Genomic DNA, 23656 nt, shown 5'->3' with positions numbered 1-23656 from the left:
ACTGTTGTTCAGTTCTATTTTGTCATTGTCAGTGGCAGTCAGTTGAATTTTGAATTGGGTTCAACGTTCGATTAAGCTTTTATCTGTAACTGTATAATCGGCATTCAATCATTATAAGTAATAAATAATTTGTGAAGTAGATGAATTATTTTTAATCATATTGTCTTTAGGAACTGACTTTATTTATTTTATTCCTTGGATACAAATGAACTTAACAATTACTACTTTCAGAAGTCGATATTCTCTATCCGTTCTTCTCAAGGCTTGATAAAAATAAAAATCCATCTAATCAATCTAGGTAATTCAACATTGTAAAAATTTACTTTACTCTGGATACCGTATACTGGGGAATAAAATTTCTGGAACTGGCAACGCTGATCACTAACCACTCCAGCCAGCTGAGCAGCTGCAGAAACGAGAAACCGGAGAAACGGCAGTACGTGAGATTTGGGTTTCATTCGAAGAAGCGCAAGCCGAACAAGGAAGCATTCGTTGGTGCCATTTTGATTTTGTCGTTTGCGCGTTGTCTCGATCGTTTTGTGTGTTTGTGTGAGACTAACGTGTGTGTTGATATGGAACGAAATAAATTCCAGTTTGATTACCACTTGATTCTTGGTAAGTAACTTATTTCCTCTTTAACGTTTTCCATCTACTTACAGGTGTTATTAAATCTATCCATTTGTGCCATAATGTTACCGAAATATTTGTATATGTTCATTTGGTATAAGTTTAGATTAGTGCCCACCTCCGATTTTGTCGTCGATTTTTTCTTAGATAAAGCATTGTATAAAAAATCGATTGGTACATGTCTCAACTTTAGGAGACTTGTAGTTTGGGAGATATGATTTTTTTGAAGTTCTTATGAAATATGCGAATATTCGGTATAAATTAGTCGAATTGTAACATTTTCCCTGTTTAGCGGTTAAATAACTAAGTGCAATCGTTTATGCGTTTAATTAATATCTTAAAATGGTATTTTCATGTACAAATATGATTTTTCACTGTCCCAACCTAAAATAACCTAACCTAACCACAAAACCATTATTTATATTTTCATCGAAAAATGAAAAATTTCCCACATTTTTCGGAATAAACTAACTGAAAACGTTAAGTCATCGAGTTATCTTAAGGCTAACATTCGAATTCATTGAAATTGAAGACAAAAATCCAAGGTGGGCGCTAAAGTAAACTTTTGATTAAAGTTGTATCATACTTCATACTGTGAATGTTTTGCAGTAGCTTTTGGTGAAAGGACAAAATATGAAGAAGCGACAGATGCCGAAATAATACAAAGTGTTACCCATACGGATATGGTTTGATGACTTCAGATGGTGGACGGAATAAAAAGTGAGTTTTATAATTTTTTCATATCCTGAGATTTTTTGCTTTTCTTCAGTTCACCCTCAGAATAGAATGAATTTTGTGCTGTCGAAATAGAATCTGCTCTAAAATTGTTCTCGTGAAGTGAATTTTTTAGGGCTTTTATTGTTCTTTAAATAATGACTTCACTTTATAGAGTGTGAGAATTTAACTTCAAACAAATTCTGTGAAAAGGGCAGTTTTTTTCTAAATATACTAGCACAGGTTGATTAGTATTTTTAAATGGGGCTTTCTTGAGTGAAGGAATATTATACTGTAATTTGATACATTTATCGAAATTTTTTCAATTTTTTCCGAGGGGGTAACCACTTTCGAAATCGATGTACTTTTGAAGATCGAAATCATCTTGATTTCCGAAATCAATGTACATTTTTCACATAGTTGTTATCCTCTCCATTTCTGAATGTTTTATCAAGTTACACTTGAGTATGTACCAAATATTAAAGTCTTATTTCTTGTCGTTGGAAAGATATTCAACAAACATCGAATAATTCGAAAACGAGGGAATCTGATTCAACTAGAAAAAATAACTCGGTTATTTCAAAAATTGAATGACACGAGGTTCTTGATAATCGTTTTCTGTCAAATAAAAAGTTGAGAGTAGCAGCGAAGATTAACGAGGATATTCATTAGTTTGTCGTTCTGTGGGTCACGACGTTTGTTGAAAAATCGAACAAAAGAATATGAAATAAAAACTTTATATTTGTGTGCGTATGTGTAACATAAGAGAAATCATAAAAAAATTAGAATTGTCCTTTGAAAAAATCATCACTGACGTCATGTCTGAAATTAAGGTCACGCTCTACAACATTTTTCTGAATGAAAAATAGCGCAACTTAAACTACCGATCGCTCTGTTCTGGCATATTTACAACAACAAAAACTGCCTTCGATTTACTGAATTTGTTCAAAGTTACACACTTGCACTATGAAATCTTCTGTTAACATCTATTTGTTCTAATACCAAAATCACACCGATCAGGAATTTGACAAGTTGAAGAAAACATTTCAGTCATCTTTTCAGTACTATAAATATTCCATACCACCAATGTAGTATCATCTAGTACTGACAGGTTGTTTATAAATAATTTTTACACCAGTTGGCGTCAATTTCGAAATTCTATGATGTTATTCAGTTCAAAACCCTTTAGTAAGGAGCATCATTCGAAGCCAAATGCTATGCAACAATCTTTCATAAAGACTCCGTATTTACTGCTGCTCAATCAATTTTCTGAAAAGTACATATTAATTACTTTTCCTCCAATTTTGCCATAATTACCCCAATTATTCATAGAAGAACTTTCATGACCCTAAATTCACAAAAAATGGAACTTTCTGTTTCTGAAAAATCTAAAAATATATTTATTCCAGGATTGCCAGTAGCCAACGACAATATCCGTTTCAATTATCTGCAGATCCTGATGACGAAGATAAAGAATTCGTGTATATTGATACATATTTTAATGTAGTTAATGAACAATGAATAAATTTTTTTAACTGATTTTGATCTATTCAATACAAATATAACCTTGTTATACTCTTTCAGGAAAACCTTATACATATAAATATAATGTTCCTCAAAAAATATCTTGCGAGATCTTTGAACAATATTCAGCAAGGGACTTTATGAAATACAAATCCTCAAAAATTTGGTATTACTTTGAAGATATATGTTCAAAGTATTGCTCAATTCTTCAGGAACATGTATTTTATGAAGTTATTCAGCTACCCTGGCGAAATATTGTTCAGAGACTTCGCAAGATATTTTTTTGCATATTGCAGAAATCTTTAAAGTCAGATAACGCTGGAATATAATTAAAAAAATTTCCTAAATTTTTATGGAAATATTTCCTATTATTGCATATAAAACTTCCAAAAATATTTCTAGAAAGATTCCAGCAACTTTACACAAACATCGCAGAAATATATTTCGTAACATTTCAGACCCCCTCGTTGGAAGATTTCGAAAACCTCTTCTGAAGATTTCAGGAAAAATTTTCTTCAATTAGAAGAAATCTTGCGTAAATATTCCATGTAATATAACTATGATCTTTAGAAGAGATTTCACATGACGTTGTAGAAAATATTTCAAAAATCTATATGAAATATTTCATGAAATATTTCAATGTGAGAAAAAGTCGGACATAACTTTATTTCATGAATATTTCAACGAAAGATTTCTTAAATATTCAAAACCTTGCGTACAAATATTTCATAAATATTTGACAAATATCCCATGCTATGTGGGTAACGATTTAATGGCGAAAAATCGAAAATATAGAGTTTTTTCAAATGGCAATTAATGAAGAAACTAGCCAGCGATACAGATATAATTTTTTCGAGTAGACAAGTTGGCTACTTCAACACATATAAGAATATATCAACTCTGGAATATACAGAGTGATCATAAGTAATTCTCAAACATCAACTACAAAAAATCGTCGAAAACTTTCTTATTTCAAATGGCACACCCGGTATTTCTATATTTCGTTGATGTGAAAAATAATTTCGAAATTATCTTCATAAAATTTTCCTACATCTAAACCTGATAGTTTCTGAGCAATTTTCGATTTTTTATTCAAAACTAGTAAACTATTTTCGCCATTATTTCGTAAATGGTTCTTCTAAGGGTTAAAGTGATCTGAAGAAAATCATCATAATTTGAGCGTGCCATTCCATTTTTGAGTTCAAATACAGAGTGTTACATTTGAAACAGTGTAACTTTGGTCTATATCTTTGTTTTCGAAGACCTTGCATATATGACCATAATTCAAAATTGTGCTTTTGAACACCCTACACATACCACAAGAAAATATTTTCAAAATATCCTTATTTACTACCTCAAAATGAGCGCCGCGTCTGGGGTGGGCTACCCACTATAGTATATATATATATTCTTTTGAAAAAGAGTGTTACAAACTTTTACAATCTGAAAAACAATGGAGCGGGTGTAAAGAAATGGCAACAAGAGACAGATCCTGAAAACCTGTTTCTCGTTCCAGATCTCAGTGTAAGCAGAGGAAAAATGTCAACGGGGTACCATACATATCTTCGTATGATACATGAAAAAACAGATATAAAAACCTCAGAAAAAACTCTCTGTTTACCCGTATAAGTGTAATGATGATGTATTTGTGTAAAGAATAAGCTGAAATTTTTATATTGAAGGACATCTTCTTCATATGACAAAATCCAAAAACTTCCTCCCATTCTTTCTACTATGATGGTTGACGAAGAATAATCTGAAAACAAAAAGAAAGAAAAAAAACGAGAAGGTTGTATTGAATTTTATATTACTCTTTAAATAATTTTGAAATTTGTAACCCATCTCAAAAAAGAATCGGTCACCGAATGAATACCTTCGAAACCACCCTGAAAATGATATATTCTACAACTCTTCACCAAGTGTTCTATAGTTTCTTCTTCTGCACCACACTCACATCTTGGACTATCAACAGCATTCCACCTAGAGAGCATGCTATTACACCGACCATGGCCAGTCCTCAGTCGATTTAGTGTACAGGGTGGGCAAAATTCGTTGTCTACTGAGGGGATCTCGAGAACTATAGCAGCTAGAAGAAAACGGACGACACATTCTCGAGCTCTTTTTTTTTTGACTAATCCAAAACTGAAAACAGATCCAGCCTAACGTTCATAGATTTTGAGTTATGGACGAAAATTGAGAAATTGTCATTTCCAATGAAGCTGAATAACTCGTTTATTTGAACTCGTATTCGAAATCCGTTGTTACATTCTACAGGCACTTTTTTATGAAGAATTCGAATATGATATCATTAAATTTTTCCATCCAGTCATTTTCGAGATACGACAGGGATTTCCGATTTTTCAAATGTAAACTATAGTTGAAAGTTATCTCATTCTGCTGCAATTTTTTTGCTGATTTCAAAAATGTATCATATGTCGCTATTCACATGAATATAACATAAGAAAAAAAGTTCAATACTTTTTCCTGCTTTTCGATTCGCTGTTGAATTTTTAGTAGGCTGGCGTAACCATAGCAACCGTTGAATATGCATTATATTTTGTGAACCTGAGCCTCTATGATTGGAATCACGGATTGCTGAATAAATATTTCGATGATTAATTTGCCATCGTTTGTTCTCGCGATGTTTGGCATGCTTATCTTACGATGGTACTCAATTCGAATACTACCGTGGACAGACGTACCTATTTTTCATCATCTTACTCTTGTAAAAATCATAATTATAGATAGCTTTCGTATTTCATTTATATTACTGACTCTTTAAGTTTCTTTCATGAATTGAAAAACGATAATTGAATAAATTTTCTTCTTTAATTATCAGACGAAAGTCTTTTACTCTCTTTTAAAGGATATCGATCTCGATATATAAAAGAAATAATTATTCGACATTCTGTGATTCCTATCACACAAGGATGAGTTCACATAGGATTATGTGGAGTTCACAAAACATAATGCATTTTCACCGGACGCTATGGCTACGCTAGCCTACTAAAAATTCAACAGTGAATCGAAAAGCAGGAAAAAGTATTGAATTTTTTTCTTATGTTATATTCATGTGAATAGTGACATATGATACATTTTTGAAATCAGCAAAAAAATTGCAGCAGAATGAAAGGACTTTCAACTATAGTTTACATTTGAAAAATCAGAAATCCCTGTCGTATCTAGAAAATGACTGGATCAAAAAATTTTGCAATATCATATTCGAATTCCTCATAAAAAAGTGCCTGTAGAATGTAACAACGGATTTCGAATACGAGTTCAAATAAACGAGTTATTCAGCTTCATTGGAAATGACAATTTCTCAATTTTCGTCCATAACTCAAAATCTATGAACGTTAGGCTGGATCTGTTTTCAGTTTTGGATTAGTCAAGAAAAAAGAGCTCGAGAATGTGTCGTCCGTTTTCTTCTAGCTGCTATAGTTCTCGAGATCCCTTCAGTAGACAACGAATTTTGCCCACCCTGTACACCAAATTTTTCTTGGAAGATCAAAGCCAAGAACTTTTTTTGAAGGATCAGTAATCAAATCTTTATAGTGAGAAGGGGTTACAGTTCACTGCGACCTTAAGGTCTATTGCGTCCCCTAACAGAGCTGTTCTCAACGTCGGCATTAGTTTTTTGACCATCCACATTCCTACTATCCTGTGAGCAACACTGAATTCAATTTAATGATCGTTAATGATAAAAATAATACAATATTCACTTCGACAGGAAGGGCGGGGAGATCAGGAATATAACGGACACCATGGAGACGAGAAGGAAACAGAACCCGATCAACATCTGAAAGCCGTGGAGCAGCCCGGACCAGACCACCACCCCGAAAACCGGAAAAGGGCTCCAAAAGAGTTTAATCCTTTCGATATCTGGGCTAAGTGAATGTTCCATTGAAGAGGAGTATGACAGATGCAAAAAGATGTAAGGCTAAGGTCATGAAAATCAAACATCAAGCTCTTGAATCTCGCGGGGATGAAAACTTGCCATTACTTCCCTCTAAAGTATTTTTGCCGAAGGGAGCATGCAGCAGTGACAGAAGAACTGGCAATGGAACTGACTTGTTTAACACTCGAGTTGGCTATTTCCCTACATATTTCCCTGCTCACTACCTTGAAAGTATGCCGCATGAAAAAAGGGTATTACAGATACAGATTATCAAGAACCTCCTGCAGAGAAAAAAAAAGGTTCTTATTATCTGCCAACACCGAATCGAAATGTCGAGGATATCGTTTATGAACAGTGATAGCGAATTGAATACAAATGAGTGAATCACAAATTTAAAATGCATTTCAGTTTTTCCGGACGAAATGGCATCGGATTTGTGTTCACTTTGAAAATATAAGCCGTTATGTCATTAGACATTGAATTAGCGATTAGGTTAACCTTACGCTATTTCTAAAAACAATTTCTGGGCTGTCCTGCCGGTGCCGTTCTGCTATCATTTATGAATTCGTCGTTAAAAACTTTCGGAACGGTTTATCACTCTTCATTTCTCCCGGAACGAGTTAGCTGACCTCCCGAATTACCGAATCCGGCCATACCCAATGGGCAACAGAATAATCCAAATCTATCCGTGAAGAAGTTTCGAATTCGAATAGGTGGTACCTGGCCCAAGTGTTAATCACGCGTACATAGGTGAACCTCGGTGGGATAACGAAGATGCGGAGGAAAACTCCGCGATAGTGGGAGAACAGATAAACCCTACCTACAAACCTCTGATCCACAGTGTCCGTCGAACGGTCCAGCGTTCAGCATCCCAAGCACGACACGTCCATAGTGCCGTTTCCTCACGTAATAAAGTCCCGAGTGACGATGATTGAGTTCGAGCAGTTATCCGAAAGACTTGGTCTCCTGTCGGACTTCACGACAGATTCGAACAACAATTCTAGTGATTCGAGTGAGAAAAAGTCGGAGCGCGGTGAAAAATACTCCCTCAGGCCTAGATCGGCGAAGAAAAGACACACTGACGAGGACTCCGACGAAATCGTTACAATACCCACGAAATCGAGCAAATCTAAGACTCCGAGGCCCAAACAGAAACCTGCACCCCTCAGCAAATATCGCAGAAAAACGGCTAATGCAAGAGAGCGGAGCAGAATGAGGGAAATCAACCAGGCCTTCGAGACGCTGAGGAAAGTCGTGCCGCAAATGTCAGTCAGTCATCAGACCAATGAGAAACTGACCAAAATCATGACACTTCGCTTGGCGATGAAATATATCTCAACCCTTAGCTCCGTTCTCAATCAAGAGTCCGACAATCCAGATTCCCTGCCTTGCTCCAGCGATTTGGACTATTCCTGGTTGGAATCCGATGGCGAATCGCTTCCTCTCGACAGTGATTTCTCAGACCATTCATTGACACACGCAGACTTCACGCTGGACTTCCCAGACGACTCCCTCACATCGGTGGATTTTTCCTCTCCCTTATCGCCTGATTTTTCACACCACTTGAGACAATTCGACCCCCTTTTGTCGGGTTTCAGTTAACTAAACTTGAAGACTGTAAATACAGAAACCGTCCTGTTCACGTGCCTTATTATTATTTATGAAAATTTTACAGAGTGTATATATTTATTTTTATATTCGATTTTTTTATGACGAGAGTGGCATTTTGCTTCGAAAGTGTATTAAAGAAGAGACTGTTTAAATTTTAGCCGATATGCGGAAATGTGTACTATTCTATTTAAGATTTTTCGAAGAAAAGTCTGTTCCTATGTGAAAGGTAAAAAGTGTTATTATATTGAATATATTTTATTATTTAATATTTGTTTGATTTTAATGATTCCTTCTATTCTTCAAGTCAAATACGATTGTCGAGAAATAAGTTTAAATCATTTCTAATAGCTTAATTTTTCCTGCTTTACAAGCTCAAATCGCTTATTTCAGTAGTTTCCTAAAATGAAATATTCAAAATCATATCTCAGGAGAATTCAGTTATTCATTATTACAATGATTTTTTCTGAAAATTTCATCACCTACGGAATTATTCGATTATTATAATAATTCATATTTTCATTTGTAATACCTGAAATTATTGCAGATATAGGGTGATTCGAAAAAAAGAGAAACTGGGGAAAATTATTTATATGACGGTTCAAGTAAACAAGCATCATACAAATGTTTCTAGTTCAAGAGATATAGTTATGAAAGTTTTTTAACGAAAATTGAAAAATTTCTATAATTACAGGATAATTTTGACAGTAGCAACACGAAAATTGAGAGCCTGGTGTTTTCTGGTGAGAAATCGGAATGTATAACTGCTCATAGGTCGTTTTAGGTGTATAGCTTTTTACATGAATGAAATACATCGTATTCTTCTTCTTCGAAAATGGAACAAATCTAAATAGACATACTCAAAAAGCAGATATAAGTCTTGCTCAAAATCATATTTCCAATCCGTTCTCGCTACATTTGACAATTTTCCTCTATTTATTGAGAGTTTTTTATAACAAGTGGGCTTCCGTGGAATAATAATGTTTACTATCACCATATTATATTCTTCATAAGTATGGCGTAGTAGTTATAAATATAATTTCGTGTACTATCTCCAGTTTCTGGATTATCTTTTCGTTTCAAACCACCCGGTGTTTTAATGTTGGGTATTTTTCTGTATGTCATTTAGAAAATGATCGCTATTGGAAGGCTTTTCTTACTAATCCCCTGGAAAATAGTGAAAATGGCGAAATCATTCCCCCCGAATTTGAGTAAAGTATTTCAGTTGCAAAAAAAAAAAGTTTTTTATCGTAGACCAGTATTATTACTTCCAATGTATAGAGCTTCAGAAGTATGAAAATATAATTCTTGCTTGCTTGTTGAATAATGTGTCCTAACTTGCTTCGTTTTCGAGATATAGGGTGTCAATGCATATTAAACTGCTTACCTAATCGAAGACCATGAATGGACACATAAAAGGATTAGTAAATCACAATAATTTATCCTAATGTCAAATGGACTAACTTGAGAGACACCACACAAATGTGATACACAGAATATTAAAAATAATCCGGTATTGAAGATTTCCTAAATAAACATGCCAAGTTTCATCTAAAGAAATCAAAATGAGCGATTCATTAAAATCTCTTCTTTCTTGTTACATTTGCACCCGGTATCTTAAAAACGAATCAAGTTAGGACGTATGATTGTGGGAATAATTAATCTTATTTTTTCCTGACAAACCGATCGTGATAAACGTATGTCGGCTTAGCCTAGGTCATCCTGTATATCGCGTTTAGGTTTGTCATTATGCTTTTATAACTTTCCATAAAAACGAAATGAAATGAAATTGCCGTGCGAGATGGTGAAGACTTAATACAAGATCGTTTCAACAGCGAATTATCTAATTGAACCATGATCATGAAAAAAAGCAACAATGAGAATATGGTAAAACTTTCTTTCGAAATAACTAAGCATGTTTTCACTGTAGCACCGAAAGATAGATGCAAAATCGTACAATTTGTTTGCCTGATGATCTTCAAAGGTTTCACGAGAAACGTCCAAAAGGATTAATCATTTTGCACCAAGATAACGCTCAGGCTCAAACTGCAGCTCGACAGAAAATTTGAATACCGAAAACAAAATAATGAAGAGTCAGTCGTGTGAAGTTCAGAACTGACTTTTTAATTTACCTGGGAAAAGGTAAATTACCATGTCTCTGTAGTGCATGAAGACGTAGAAGATTAATTGAAGAATGAATTAGAGAACCTATAGAGAACTGTAGAAAATTATCTCCATTAGAGGGCTTCTATAGGTACACATATGGGTTCAATTTAATGTTAAAAATTTTTAAAAATCAAAAATAGATTTCTTATGTGAATAAAGTGTGTTTCACTTCGTAAGGATCAGTGAACAGGGAACAATTTATGTGTTATTTCATTTTTTGATGCATCAAATTAAGTTTGAGGATATGTTTTTCTTTGAAATGAGGCAATTTCGACAGATTGCGAAATGAAAAATAATTCTTCTGGTAATTTCACAACAATTGCTTATTTAGTTTATATTCAATTGATATATTCAATTGATTCTCCTATCAATTCCATAAATCTGATACTCCGCTTCTAGTATTAGATGTCGCATCGTTTTCAATAAATTGACATAGCAATTTCTCAAAGATATTCTGAAGTAATTGGGTAGATGTTCTATGTAACGTGTTCGCATTATGTTTATAGATTGAACTGGTTGGAGAACAGTTAGAAATATATATCGCCAGACGTAAATGGTGTATCACTTTATTAGCACAGGCCTGTGCTGAAAGAAATATTGAACCAAAATGGCATACATAAGCGACAGTTAGGAATGCAGTTATTTCATAAATTCACTTCAACAAAATTTCAATGTATTACGTAACAGCGACTTCAAACCATAAATTAATGTAAAAGTCGGACTTTCTGGATGTGAGTAAATGTCATTAAGTAATATTAATACCTGAGTTCGCGGTAATATTACAAGAACAACTTCATATTCAGCCTATAGGTATCTTCTTTGCAGCTTGGGCAGCTTATATTTCTCCAGCAATACCGGTCATTTCATGGAAGAGGATTGGAAAATAATTTTTGCGGTTAAATTACAGGATACGTCCGACAGATAGAATAACATTGAAGAATATTATTGAAGGTAAATGTTTCTAAGCTTATAATTTTGAATATTTTCAATTTGATGCAGGATATTCATTTTTACAAGTTAATATTTATTACTGCAAGATACCATTCGTTATCATATAATTATTGTTAGAGGACTTACTTGTCGTTATATACAGACACCAAATAAAAATATTATGGAATATTATGCACGATAGCTGGTTGCTACTATCGTCGTACAAATATTAGAAAATAACTCATCAAGTTTTACAGACTTATGTTACGAGTTTTAATTATTACGGGAAAAACGAGTATCTATTGAATGGAAAAGTGCATAAAGAAGTTAATAATTTACTTTGACAGGCCCAAAATATTCTCCGAATTAAGAGGAAGTAATAGAATACCGACTCAGATTTAGCAATTACCTGTTATTGTCTGTGTTCCTTTTTTCTCAAAAAGTGACATCAGGTTTTCGAAATCCATGCCCTAATTTCCTCTTTAAGTTTTTCGGGCTATAATTGGACTAACAATCGAAAATTATAGTGCTGTGATTGGTCAAACAAGAGATACGAGGATATATTAGAAAATTCTTAGCCTACTATAGAACCAAACAAAATTTCAATGTCAAAATATTTTATTACTCAACATATACTCCTCTTAATTGAATACATTTAAAACAGCGACCTTTCAAAAAAATGTTACTTCTTGCTCTGCAAACCAGACCTCCACAGCTTTTATTACCTCCTCGTTGGAAGAAAATTTACGACCTTTTGAACTTTTTTCAGTTGAGGAAAGAGATGATAGTCGGATGGAGTCAAATCTGGCGAATAAGGGGGGTGTTCTAGTAATTCGAACCCTAAATCACGAATTTTTTGCATGGCAACATGAGATTTGTGTGCGGAGGCGTTGTCCTGCAAAAACAAAACACCTTTGGATAGCTTTCCGCGTCTTCTTTCTTTAATTTTTTCCCGTAGAGTTGACGGTAATGTCAAATAGTAATCTCAGGTTATTGTTCTACCCTTATCCAAAAAATCAATCATGATTACATTAGTAATAGTTTTGGATTTCCATTAGGAAATCCAAAAAAAATTAAGCAAGAACTTTTCCAGCCGATTTTTGGACACGAAACTTCTTAGGTCTTGGAGAACCAGAGTGTCACCATTCCATCGATTGTTGTTTTGTTTCTGGATCGTAGAAATGTACCCAAGTCTCATCCATAGTAACAATTCAGCTTAAAAAGTCTACATCGTGTTCAAATCGAGCACAGATCGAACGCGATGCTTCTACCCTTGCACGCTTTTGGTCAACATTCAAACATTTGGGGATTCATTTTGCAGCAATTTTTCTCACTTGACGTGAACTAAATGTAGAACACTTTCGTATAAAATATTCAGTGCTTCAGATATCCGTTTTATCCCAATTCGACGGTCTGATCATGTCATGAAATACATCGATATTTTCTGGGACTGACACAGAAACTGGCCTTCCCGATCGGTCATCATCTTCAATGGAAAATTGACCTCTTTTGAAGCTTGCAGTCCAATTTTTCACGGTCGCATAAGAAGGATATTGATCACCAAGAGTATAAAGCATATCTTCGTAAATTTGCTTACCTCTTAACCCTTCTAAATAAAGGTACCTTCTTTTTATCGAAATTGTGTTTCTATTATTCGAAATAAATGAATATTGATTTCATCAACCAACCTCGTAAAGAAATCATTTCCAAGAAATCCAAAAAGTTAAGCGTTAAAAGTAAAGTAACGCTTTCAATAAAAAATATGACTACCTATAACTTATAACAATAAGAATAGTCTGAATTTATTTCGAAATAGGTGCTTCATACCGAAGAATTTAGGGAGATTTCTCTAAATTGTATGCTCAAAGTTCTTACCGTTGCTTTCCAATATATTCAGGATAAGATATAAACAGAATATACGATTAAAATTTTAGGATTTGCTAATAAGATTTCACCCATATTACTGACTTTATATTGTCATATTTGCCCATCATTGAATGAGCCATTCAAACTAAAAAAAATGGGACAGCTTCTAAAATCAGGTGGATAGAATATAGTACGTGCTTCGGAGTTTCTTCGAAAACTATGGCTGAGAGGAATAAAAACAAAAGTGATCCAGATATCCCAACGATCTGTTTTATCTATTGAACACATCAAACAATCCACTAGCGTGCCACAGTTCAATGTTCTGGCATCAAGCAGGCCTTATGAATCACAATTATCACCGTCAAGCTTCTGTTACAATGATCTATGACTGCCCAGAGTTCACCTCATTATTCTTGCAGTTTATAATTCATTAGTGATAAATATCTGAGTGTTCTTTTCGAATATCATACGAGACTGTCCTTCGAAGGACGCTTGATAGCTCATAAATACTTCATAAATATGCGCATAAAGTGGGATAACTAAATAGCGTATCAATGTGGGCTGAAGAATTTATAGACCATATCTAATGATTGGAGAACAATGTACCTGGTTCCAATCGTTGCCACACATATTCAAATGATGGATAATGGCATGCGATATACACCCAATTTTATTAGGTGATGGATTTTTGGTTCCATAGCAACTATAAATGGGATAAGATGGCATCAGTTTGATCCTTCCTGAAACCATACATAGATACTTTATCGATTAAAATATGATAATTTTTCTATCTGAATCACAAAGTGAGTATGACAACTACTTGGAGGTGATATGATTCTAATGAATCCTGTCCCAGTGTAAGATCAGGTCCGTTGATATTTCACATACAGAATGAGAAAAATGTAACAGAAAATTCATATCTTTCATATTAACTATTATGCAGGAAAATGCCAGAAGTTTTTAAACTGGCTTGATTGATGTTTCACTTTGAAGGTATTGTGTAAAATATCACTTATTATATTATACTAAAACCGTTATTTATTCAGAGCAGTGGCGCACTTATTAGTGCCAGTGTGAAGTTTGAAGTCAAAAAAGTAAACCAGAGTTACACAATAAATTAAAAGAAAGAAGATGTCCACCAAAATTGTGAAAATCGAAAAATGGCAGTATCGAGCCATCAACAAGTACCTGTATTTAAAAGGATTAAGAGTTAAGCAGATTTACGAAGTTATGCTCAATACCTTTGGTGATCAATGTCCTTCGTATGCGACCGTGAAAAATTGGACTGCAAGCTCCAAAAGAGGTAAATTTTCCATTGAAGATGATGACCGATCGGGAAGGCCAGTTTCTGTGTCATTCCCCGAAAATATCAATGCAGTTCATGACATGATTTTATCAGACCGTCGAATTCGGCTAAAACGGATATCTGAAGCACGGAATCATACGAATGCGTCCATCATACAGTTCACGTCAATTTGGACATGACAATTGCTGCAAAATGGATCCCCAAATGTTTGAGGGTGCGAGGTAAAAGCATCGCGTTCGATCTGTGCTCGATTTGAAAACGATGAGGACTTCTTAAACCAAATTGTTACTATGGATGAGACTTAGGTACATTTCTACGATCCAGAAACAAAGCAACAATCGATGGAAGGGCGACAGTGCGACACTCTGGTTCTCCAAGACCTAACAAGTTTCGTGTCCAAAAATCTGCTGGAACAGTTCTTGCTTCAGTTTTTTAGGATTGCCATGGAGTAATCATGATTGATTTTTTGGATAAGGTTGAAACAATAACCGGAGATTACTATGCAACAATACTTACCACTCTACGGGAAAAAATTAAAGAGAAACTTCGCGAAAAGCTATCGAAAGGTGTTTTGTTTTCGCAGGACAACGCCCCTGCATAGATTTCGTGATTTAGGATTTGAATTACTAGAACACAGAACACCCCTCTTATTCACCAGATTTGGCTACATCGGACTATCATCTCTTCCTCAACTGAAAAAAAGTTCAAAAGGTCGTAAATTTTCTTCCAACAAGGAGGTAATAAAAGCTGTGGAGGTCTGGTTTGCAGAGCAATAAAAAACATTCTTTTGAAAGGTTTAGAGACGTTGCAGGTTCGCTGTAAAAAATGTATAAAATTAAGATGAGAATATGTTGAGTAATAAAATATTTTGACATTGAAATTTTGTTCGGTTCTATATTAGGCTAAGATTTTTTCAATATATCCTCGTAGAATGATATTATGGAGGTGGGGGAATACATAGCAGTGTGCTGGATGGAAAGTAGCAACGAAGGCATTTTTTTAATATCTTAGTATCGGCACAATCAGTCAAATTTTCGAAAATTGAAGTGGCTTTTTTCAGGCATGGCATAATCTGTTAGCTTTTCGAAGCTTGGGAAGATTATACAAAAATAAAATTCATTACTTTCGCAAATTCCAAATGTCTAGAATGAAATTTAATCGACATATTCATTGCAACATTCGAATTTTCAGTTTACTGTTCAAAAACTTTTGTTACATAGGTAATTTTTTTCAACAGTCAACCAGAATGTTGGTGTAATTTTGAGTGAAGAATTCACAATACTGTAACAATGGATAAGAATAATTTATTTGTGAAGAATGTTGATAATTCCATTATAAATTAGTGAATGAATTGAAAAATTAAAGTAGATTAATTTTCAGTTTAGAAATTGCTCAAAAATGGTGTTCACCTGTTACTATGAGTTCTATGCGATATAATTCCATAGTAGTGATCAGCTTTTTCAGAGAAATTAAACGAATTCAATACAGAAATCTTCCTAATTCGGTCCTGCTTTTTTCAATTGCACAAATGTCGAACAAATGCTGTAGGAAAGGGTGACCCAACTGCAAATCTTGAAATCTGTCTGTTGATCAGTTTTACTGAACTTTGAAATTTTATTCTACATCAGATTATCAGGCAATTCAAATCTCTTGTTATGAGTCCACGTTGTTAACCTCAGTTTATGCCTTATGGTTAAGGTTTGTACCTTCTTCCTATGACACCCTGTAGCTAGAGAAGGAAAGTATAAGGAAAGATCTATTTATTTAAATCAAGGGTAGTTAAGCTGAGGGAGGTTAGAGGTTATGGGAACCAGTTTTGAAATGCTGTTCCCACGTCTTCTCGCTCTACTACACCCTGAATTGGCATAGTGAATCGTTGTGAAACTAATCGATTAGAATAGTTATTTATATATCGGGAACTGTCTATTACAGTCGAGCCTGCAAATTGATAGCCGAGGCTATCAAGCAGGCGAACAATATGGACAGTTTTTTGCCGAGGTGCATATTACATATTTTCGTCGACTTCACATACCTTCATGAAAGTAAGTGAGTGCTATTCATATCCATATCGCTACCACTATCGATTCTTCGTTATAATGAATATGAATATTCAAACCACGTTCTTAACTCACTCGCAAAAAATATCAGATTTTTTATAGAATTAATTTGACAAGAGTAAGTGACAGTTATTGTCGCAGTCACTCATGTTTTTATCAAATCCTGGCTCGAGAAATTGATCAATGGCCACTGTCATATTTGTTTCTATGCTCCAAATAGAGCGGACGAAAAGTGTTTACGGACGAAAAGTATCTGATGCTGACGAAAAATACCTGCCACCAAAAAGAGTCAAACTTTCGTTCGGGAATTAGTACGTAAAATGTCACTTGTTGAGGTCGACTAGAAACTTATTTTCAGAATATCAACTTGTATTCTGTATTAAATTCGAACTATATATTCCACGCAGTCTTGAAACCAATCAAAGTATTCCATGAGATTCTTATTAGAATATCACATTTTGCATATACATAAATGATATACACCACGATCTCTCAAGATACGCATATCCACGCTGAAATCCCTGGTGGTCAGTTAATACATCGGTAGATATAATTATTACATGATGCGATTTAACTTCGGCCAATCACGCACATTTCAAGTTATAGATTTAACAGGTCTTGTGCTTCCTTAGAACAAATTGTGGTCTTGCACGCAGCGACAAATCACCAGCTACGACCGAAGATTATTAATCATTACGTCTAATATTATACTTTGCCATAACGTATAATACAAATCTGATATCGCCTCGAACACTTCTACCGGAACGGGGCATACGGTACTTTTCGTACAAATTGTAGCTGGTACTAAGTGTTTGTAATCTTCCGATCAGCCCTGAAGGTGGTGAACAGAAAATTATTTATACTAATGAAGATGAAATTGGCACGATCTATTCTTCCCTGGGGTGGGCTAAGGAATGCTCTATATTTACGATATGAAGTTATTAATAGAGCGCAGAACAATGAATTCCTCGGAAAGGTTATCTTGATGGTAGCCGTTGCACTATGACAATGATTATTGTGAAGGATTTTTGTTTTCCATTTGTGAGAGATGGAGTGATTGGATCAGTTGTTCTTTGGTCAACAGTTCAACTACAGAACAACCTTAATGGAGAAAGGTTGAAACCACCGAAGCACAAAAGTTTTTGCACAGTTATTCATTTATGATCCTATAACTCTATATACACGGTGTGCCGAAATAAATTCGAAACAATTCAAGGTAAGTTCAATAAACATCAATGACCTACGACGAAAACTTCAGATGAACCGTTATCTGAGAAGGCTAAATTTTCGAAAAGCAGACTGTTACAGTAAATGCCCAAATACAGTTAGTTTTGATTAATTCCGAAACTGATGAAAGAAAGCAAGTCAAAATTTGTACTCTCGTCAGTTTTTTGAGCCTCTTTGGAATGAAGTACAACAGTCGATTCAGGTGGTGTCAGTGATATGTTATATCGTTAGCGACATTTCCGCTATTTTGAAAACGCAATCTTGTTCATATTTTACATGAATACGATACCAGTCTTATATCTGTAAAAGACATAGATATCATAAAGGAAAAAAGAAACTTGACTGAAAGATTTCACAATTTCAATTGAAATTTCGTTGAAATGCATATTACATCTTACAACTCATTATCAAAACTTCAAATCATAATTGCGAAATACCTTCCCCAAATATGATAAAATTTCCAAAGATTTATCTGTCTGCAAAGAAACATTTTACAAAAATCAATATTGGAAATGTTCAAACATGGTTTTCCATCCTATTTCATCGCAATATTACCCTCAGCTTTCAGAAAATGATCTTCAATTTTCTGGTCGGAATCCACTTTATCCAATTAAAAAATTTGCTCTTTTGAGCACTAAGATTCTATTCTAAAAAAAATATGTATCACATTTAGATCTACAATAATTTTTCTGGGAGATTGTCAGTTAAAATTTCGTCAAGAACGAATGGTTGCACCGGGCTTGATGAAATTTCGAAATTTATTACTAAAAGAGTTGCTTTTTGCTGATATATTGATTTCATAGTTTATGCTCAGCCGTTCTTCCTGTTTCAACGTTTGATAATTTTAATTACTTTGAATTAATATTGTTGTCATGGCAATACTCTTGTATTTTGCTGAACAGTGTCCCTTTAGTGTAATTCTTTCATACCAAAAAAATTAACGATAAAAATTTGTGACGAAGATTTTTCAATGAATATGAAGGAAATAAAAGTTATAGCATTTTCAAGCCCAAAAAAGTTCTTCTAATATACCTTTTTGAGTTTCAACCTTGCATCGAACAATTTTTTTCGAAATTTGAATAAACTTAGCAGTAGATTCTAGTTTTAACTAGGGAATTTCGGTTATAACGAAGGCATTTAGAAGGTATATAGTAATTTCGTAAGCACCGAGTGGGAGAGGCAGGGGAAATCAGCTGATCTAGGGGGTTTGTAAGTCGGTGTATTTATACAAACCGAATGTCGAGGAATCAGAAAGTAAAGCTTTTAACTCTGGAGCAAGATGAATTTTTCCACGTTTAGCAAACGAAAGCGTGAACAAATCGAAGTCAGTTTGACAAAACTGTCTCATTTCTCTTGAAGAATCACAAACACACAAACATACATACAATACATTTTCTGAAGTCTTTAAAAAAAAATTTGTCAAAATAAATTTTTTTTGAGAAAATTTCAACACTGTTTGTGATGAAAATGTCCAAAAAAACGATGGCTAACCGTTGTAGAGAATTGGAGAAATTTGGACGGTTCAGAAGGCTTTTGGAAAAGCTTGATCATTTGGGGTTAATATTTCAACAAAAAATTGTTAGAAAATTATTTTTTGACAAAAGTTTTGTCCATTGGTAATGCAAGCTTGAATCAAAGCATCATCATCATCATCATCATCATCATCATCACCATCCTAATCATCATCATTTATTCTGCCCCAGAATTACAATACTGATATCAATTTATTACTTTTACAAAAATCAAACAGAGAAGAAACAAAACATTTACATCTAGTTATCATTGTTCTATTTTGATTTTTCATTACAAATTTCATTTTGGGAATATATATTTGATAACGATCAAAATAACTTTTTTTTGTTGCTCTTTCGGAATCATGTCAGGAATGGAAAAAACAATGGCTTACTGTTGTAGAGAATTCATTTTAGTTTTCAGAACCTTCTGTGCGATCATTGGTTGCTAAGATATTGATTATCGGGCACGAAATGATTCTTTTCCATTCAAAGTCCATATCTCCGCGAAAAATCATCGCATCGAAGTTTTAAACAATCGAAATTGATAAACAGCCTATATTTTCTATATAGTGATTGAGACGAAGACAATTTTCGAATTTCGTTATCTCGAAAGAAAAACAAAAAAATTTAAAAAATTTATTTTCAGTGGATTTTTCAAGATTAAATGAAAAAAAAAATGTTTATTTTAAGTTCAGACCTAAAAAAAAGACACTTGAATCTACAATTTTCATTTTTTTTTAATGACTCTACGATGACTTTCCTCTAAGTAATAGCCTGTTGAAAATCATCTAAAAATTCGAAATTTTTTTCTTACTTCTTCTTAATTTTTCCAGTAGTGTAAATTTTATATGCGCTCCTTAAAATTTGGAGAATGGATTGAGTATTTATCTGTTTCATTAAAGTTTCAATCCATCAAGACAATTGGAACAAAACTTCGGTGGGTTGTGCGCATTGCAGCAAAGATTTCTTATTGCGACCAGTTCACGTTTATGGACTTATGGTTGCAAAGGTATTTTATTTATTCATTTATTAGACCGAAGCATTTAGAGGTTGTGCGTATGGAGGAGCTCATTCTTGAATATAGAAGTTTTTCAATATCATAGAGCAGGTAATAGGCTCGCATTTGAATGTTGATAAGAGCAATAATTATTCGCTGACTAGGTTGTAACAGCTTTTCAAAATGGTACCTTCCTGATATGTAAATTATCCTTGATTACTCATATTTACGACCAATTATATCACACTTGCCAATAATTATGAACGAAATTTATTTGCGTGACAACTCTCACTCGTAGTAATCAAAGATGGAACTTGAATTCTCTCTAATTAATGCATAAATGAAGCTGGGTCGTTCTTATTATCAATAAACCGGATTATTTTCTATTGGGAAGTATTATCGGAATCCAGGTTTTTCAATTGAAGCGAGGTGTGTCGAATACTTTACCAAAACAGCATTCATATCGGAAATATAGCTACATGAATATTGTAGTCGACACCCGTTGAGGTGGTTCAAAAACAAATCTCTAATTATCAATTTACCTATCTTTACCTGTAGTGAATGAGTAGAATTTTTGGATTGGGATTTGTAGTATATACAAAGTCAACAACTTTATTTACTGCTTGCCCTTATTCCTTGTTATTGTTTTTTTTTTCATATTGTTTTATCTTTATTATTACCTATGAAAAAATGTCCAGCATTTTGGTGTATCCTGAGAAAATATAAGGTAAGGTATATTATATAAAGCTTATCGTTATTAGGTTCACATTATGTAATTGACATGTAATTAAATTCTCCAGTAATGAAATTCAGATTCTAGTTTGGATCGTTCAATTAATATTAGTATTTATTATTATTCCCGATAACCAATCACCAATCACTTCTTCATAATTTCCTAATAACATTTAAAATCTAGGAAGCTAATAAAATAGCAAATTTTCCGTGATATAACATGATATTTGTTTTTCTGAAGAACATTTTAAATATGAATAAAAGACAACGAAAACAATTGTGAATTTATATAACTAAAAAAAATCTGCCAGTTATATTCGGAAATCAACGACAATACATAATTACTAATTTACCCAATTTACAACTTTGTCAATACACCCCTAAATATTACATCAATTATTCACAGCCAATGTGACAACTTGCAAATACTTTAAATCTCCCGTTTATATTTCTGAAAGGCTCCTATGAATGTCTTTTTCACCACGTTTTCATGATTGCTGCGATTCATTTTCTGTTCGGCAAATTGTGTTAGAAATCAGAATTCAGTATGGTACATGAATTTCTCATTCAATATTGTTGGAAGCAGAATATCCCCAATGAAATTTTTTGTAGTACATTCGATACATTAACTTTCTGCAAAATTTCATGATATTGATTTTTCCGAGAATGGCAATTGTTTATTTCGATGGAAAGGATGACATTATTACCAAAGGTCTACTGATTTCTTAATGCCAATGAGCAGAAAACGTATATATCTGCTGATAGAAAATATGTACATATGATTTGCTTTACTCATCAATGAATCAGGCCTATCATGTCCTTATCTGTAGTCGTAAATAGAATTAAACGAGACCTCCATGTTTTGAAATGCAAACTAAGTCCCATAATTTCGAATAAACCAATAAATACGTAAGTATGCATTCCATATCATTAGTGATACAAATAGCATTTATGTATGTTTTCAAAAGGCAGATATCGGTGATTGTCCGATATTTTTATGTGGTCTACCAACATAACGTTATTACTGGTAGCAACGAATGCATTCAGCATGTTATTTTCATTCTAAACGAGTATCCGATTTAATTTTTGTTCTTCTTGAAAACGAGTTCTGCAGATATCCTGATTCAATTTTCTTTAACGTCTATATATTGATTCATTGTGAAAACAAGTTGAGTCGGTGAGAGTAAATCGTTTGTGATTTGTTTTTCTCTATTTCTGTAGTCTAATCAAATAATTCCAGACAGATTTGCAATGTAAAGAGAATCTTGAATGCCCCTGGTGGGTCCAAAATATGAATTAAATTGTCTTAGGTTTCATGTCAGTAATACCTCCTTGTTTTGTTTCCAGTTCCCTGTGAAGTTTTGTATTGGGCGTTCTTGTGTTTGTTTTTCACTTCCTTCTATCGTGGAGAGCCCACAACATCTTCTGTAGTATAACAGGCGGAACAAATAAGATCGCACGATTCATAAGTAAACACAATCCTGTTGGCTATTGACTTGTTCAAGAGATTTTCTCTTGAGGTATCTCATCCTAGACAGCTTATACTTCATATCAGTGCGGCTAAAATCTGTGAAGGATTAGGGGATTTTTTTCCAGAATGTCCCAGATTTGTTCTAGATCGGGAGATCTAGAGGGCCACACAACAAATTGACTTGATTTTCTTCAATATTTGGGCTCTAAAGCAACGGAATATGAGGCAGAACATGTGGTTTCAGTACATTCTGAGTCTTTGATGTATATTACTTCTGAAGATACCAAAAGGTGACCTACTTCCATAAGCAATAGCCCCCATACCACACTGTAGTAAACGTGCCTATAGTATAGATAATGTTATTCCAGTCAAGGTCCCAAGGTATCTTGGTTCTCTGCACCAAGATATTCCATCACTTTGGTGCCTAGGAGGGAGACTTAGGACAAACTGAAGACGGTATGAATCGAGTCCAAAACTTCTGATCCCGTGATGAACAGTTCTCATCGTAATTGACCTGACTTACTCAGCAAACTATTAGTACTCATTTAATCAGATTAATCATGTGGGCGTGAAGCGGTAACGTAGAGCCAAATCAAGAGCGTAAAGGGCGATCTGGAAGTGAAGACTTTCTTCTGACACGTCCTGTACCTCCAGCTATTTGTGTAAGGCGTTCTTGATTCCACTACCGTATTTTCACTCATATGGATCCTCGTGGCTATTTCTCTAAAGGATAAATCAGCCTGCTTTAAGCCCACTTTTCTCTTCGTATCAAACTCACTAGGCTGTTGAACATTTTTTATTTTTCTAACAAGGTATGATGAACAAATTGAAGCAGCCCTTCCCAACGTACTTGGAAGACATATCTGATTATTTTCGCGTTGTAAAATCAAACGATATCTCAATAACCATTCGGTAGTTGAAAAGCTAATCCCTCTGCGACATAAAAAGACATATTCTTGGAAAAACTTTCTTATGAGTTCATCAATACTGGGGGGTCACTTAACATAAAATATTTTGGT

At 34.1% G+C, this 23656-nt stretch overlaps 1 protein-coding gene and 1 long non-coding RNA gene across 2 annotated transcripts; both read left to right on the top strand.

The window, feature by feature from the left end:
- Positions 1-569: 569 nt before the first annotated feature.
- LOC123310203 lies at positions 570-2868 on the top strand. Its single transcript, XR_006537343.1, has 3 exons — positions 570-615; positions 1237-1347; positions 2751-2868. It is a non-coding gene; the product is annotated as an uncharacterized LOC123310203 (long non-coding RNA).
- A 4586-nt stretch (positions 2869-7454) lies between these two features.
- LOC123309357 (helix-loop-helix protein delilah-like) lies at positions 7455-8640 on the top strand. The gene has a single exon (XM_044892439.1). The coding sequence runs from the start codon at positions 7691-7693 to the stop codon at positions 8363-8365; it is 675 nt and encodes a 224-aa protein (XP_044748374.1). The 5' UTR covers positions 7455-7690; the 3' UTR covers positions 8366-8640.
- The last annotated feature ends 15016 nt before the right edge of the window (positions 8641-23656 follow it).

Source organism: Coccinella septempunctata, chromosome 3, assembly GCF_907165205.1.
Source record: "Coccinella septempunctata chromosome 3, icCocSept1.1, whole genome shotgun sequence".
Lineage (NCBI taxonomy): Eukaryota > Metazoa > Arthropoda > Insecta > Coleoptera > Coccinellidae > Coccinella > Coccinella septempunctata.
Note: the sequence above shows the minus strand (reverse complement) of the source record. Positions and strands in the feature narration are given on the sequence as shown.

What these genes read in the sequence shown, in the direction of transcription:
- LOC123309357 (XM_044892439.1), top strand. Translation starts at nt 7,691, where the DNA reads ATGATTGAGTTCGAGCAGTTATCCGAAAGACTTGGTCTCCTGTCGGAC.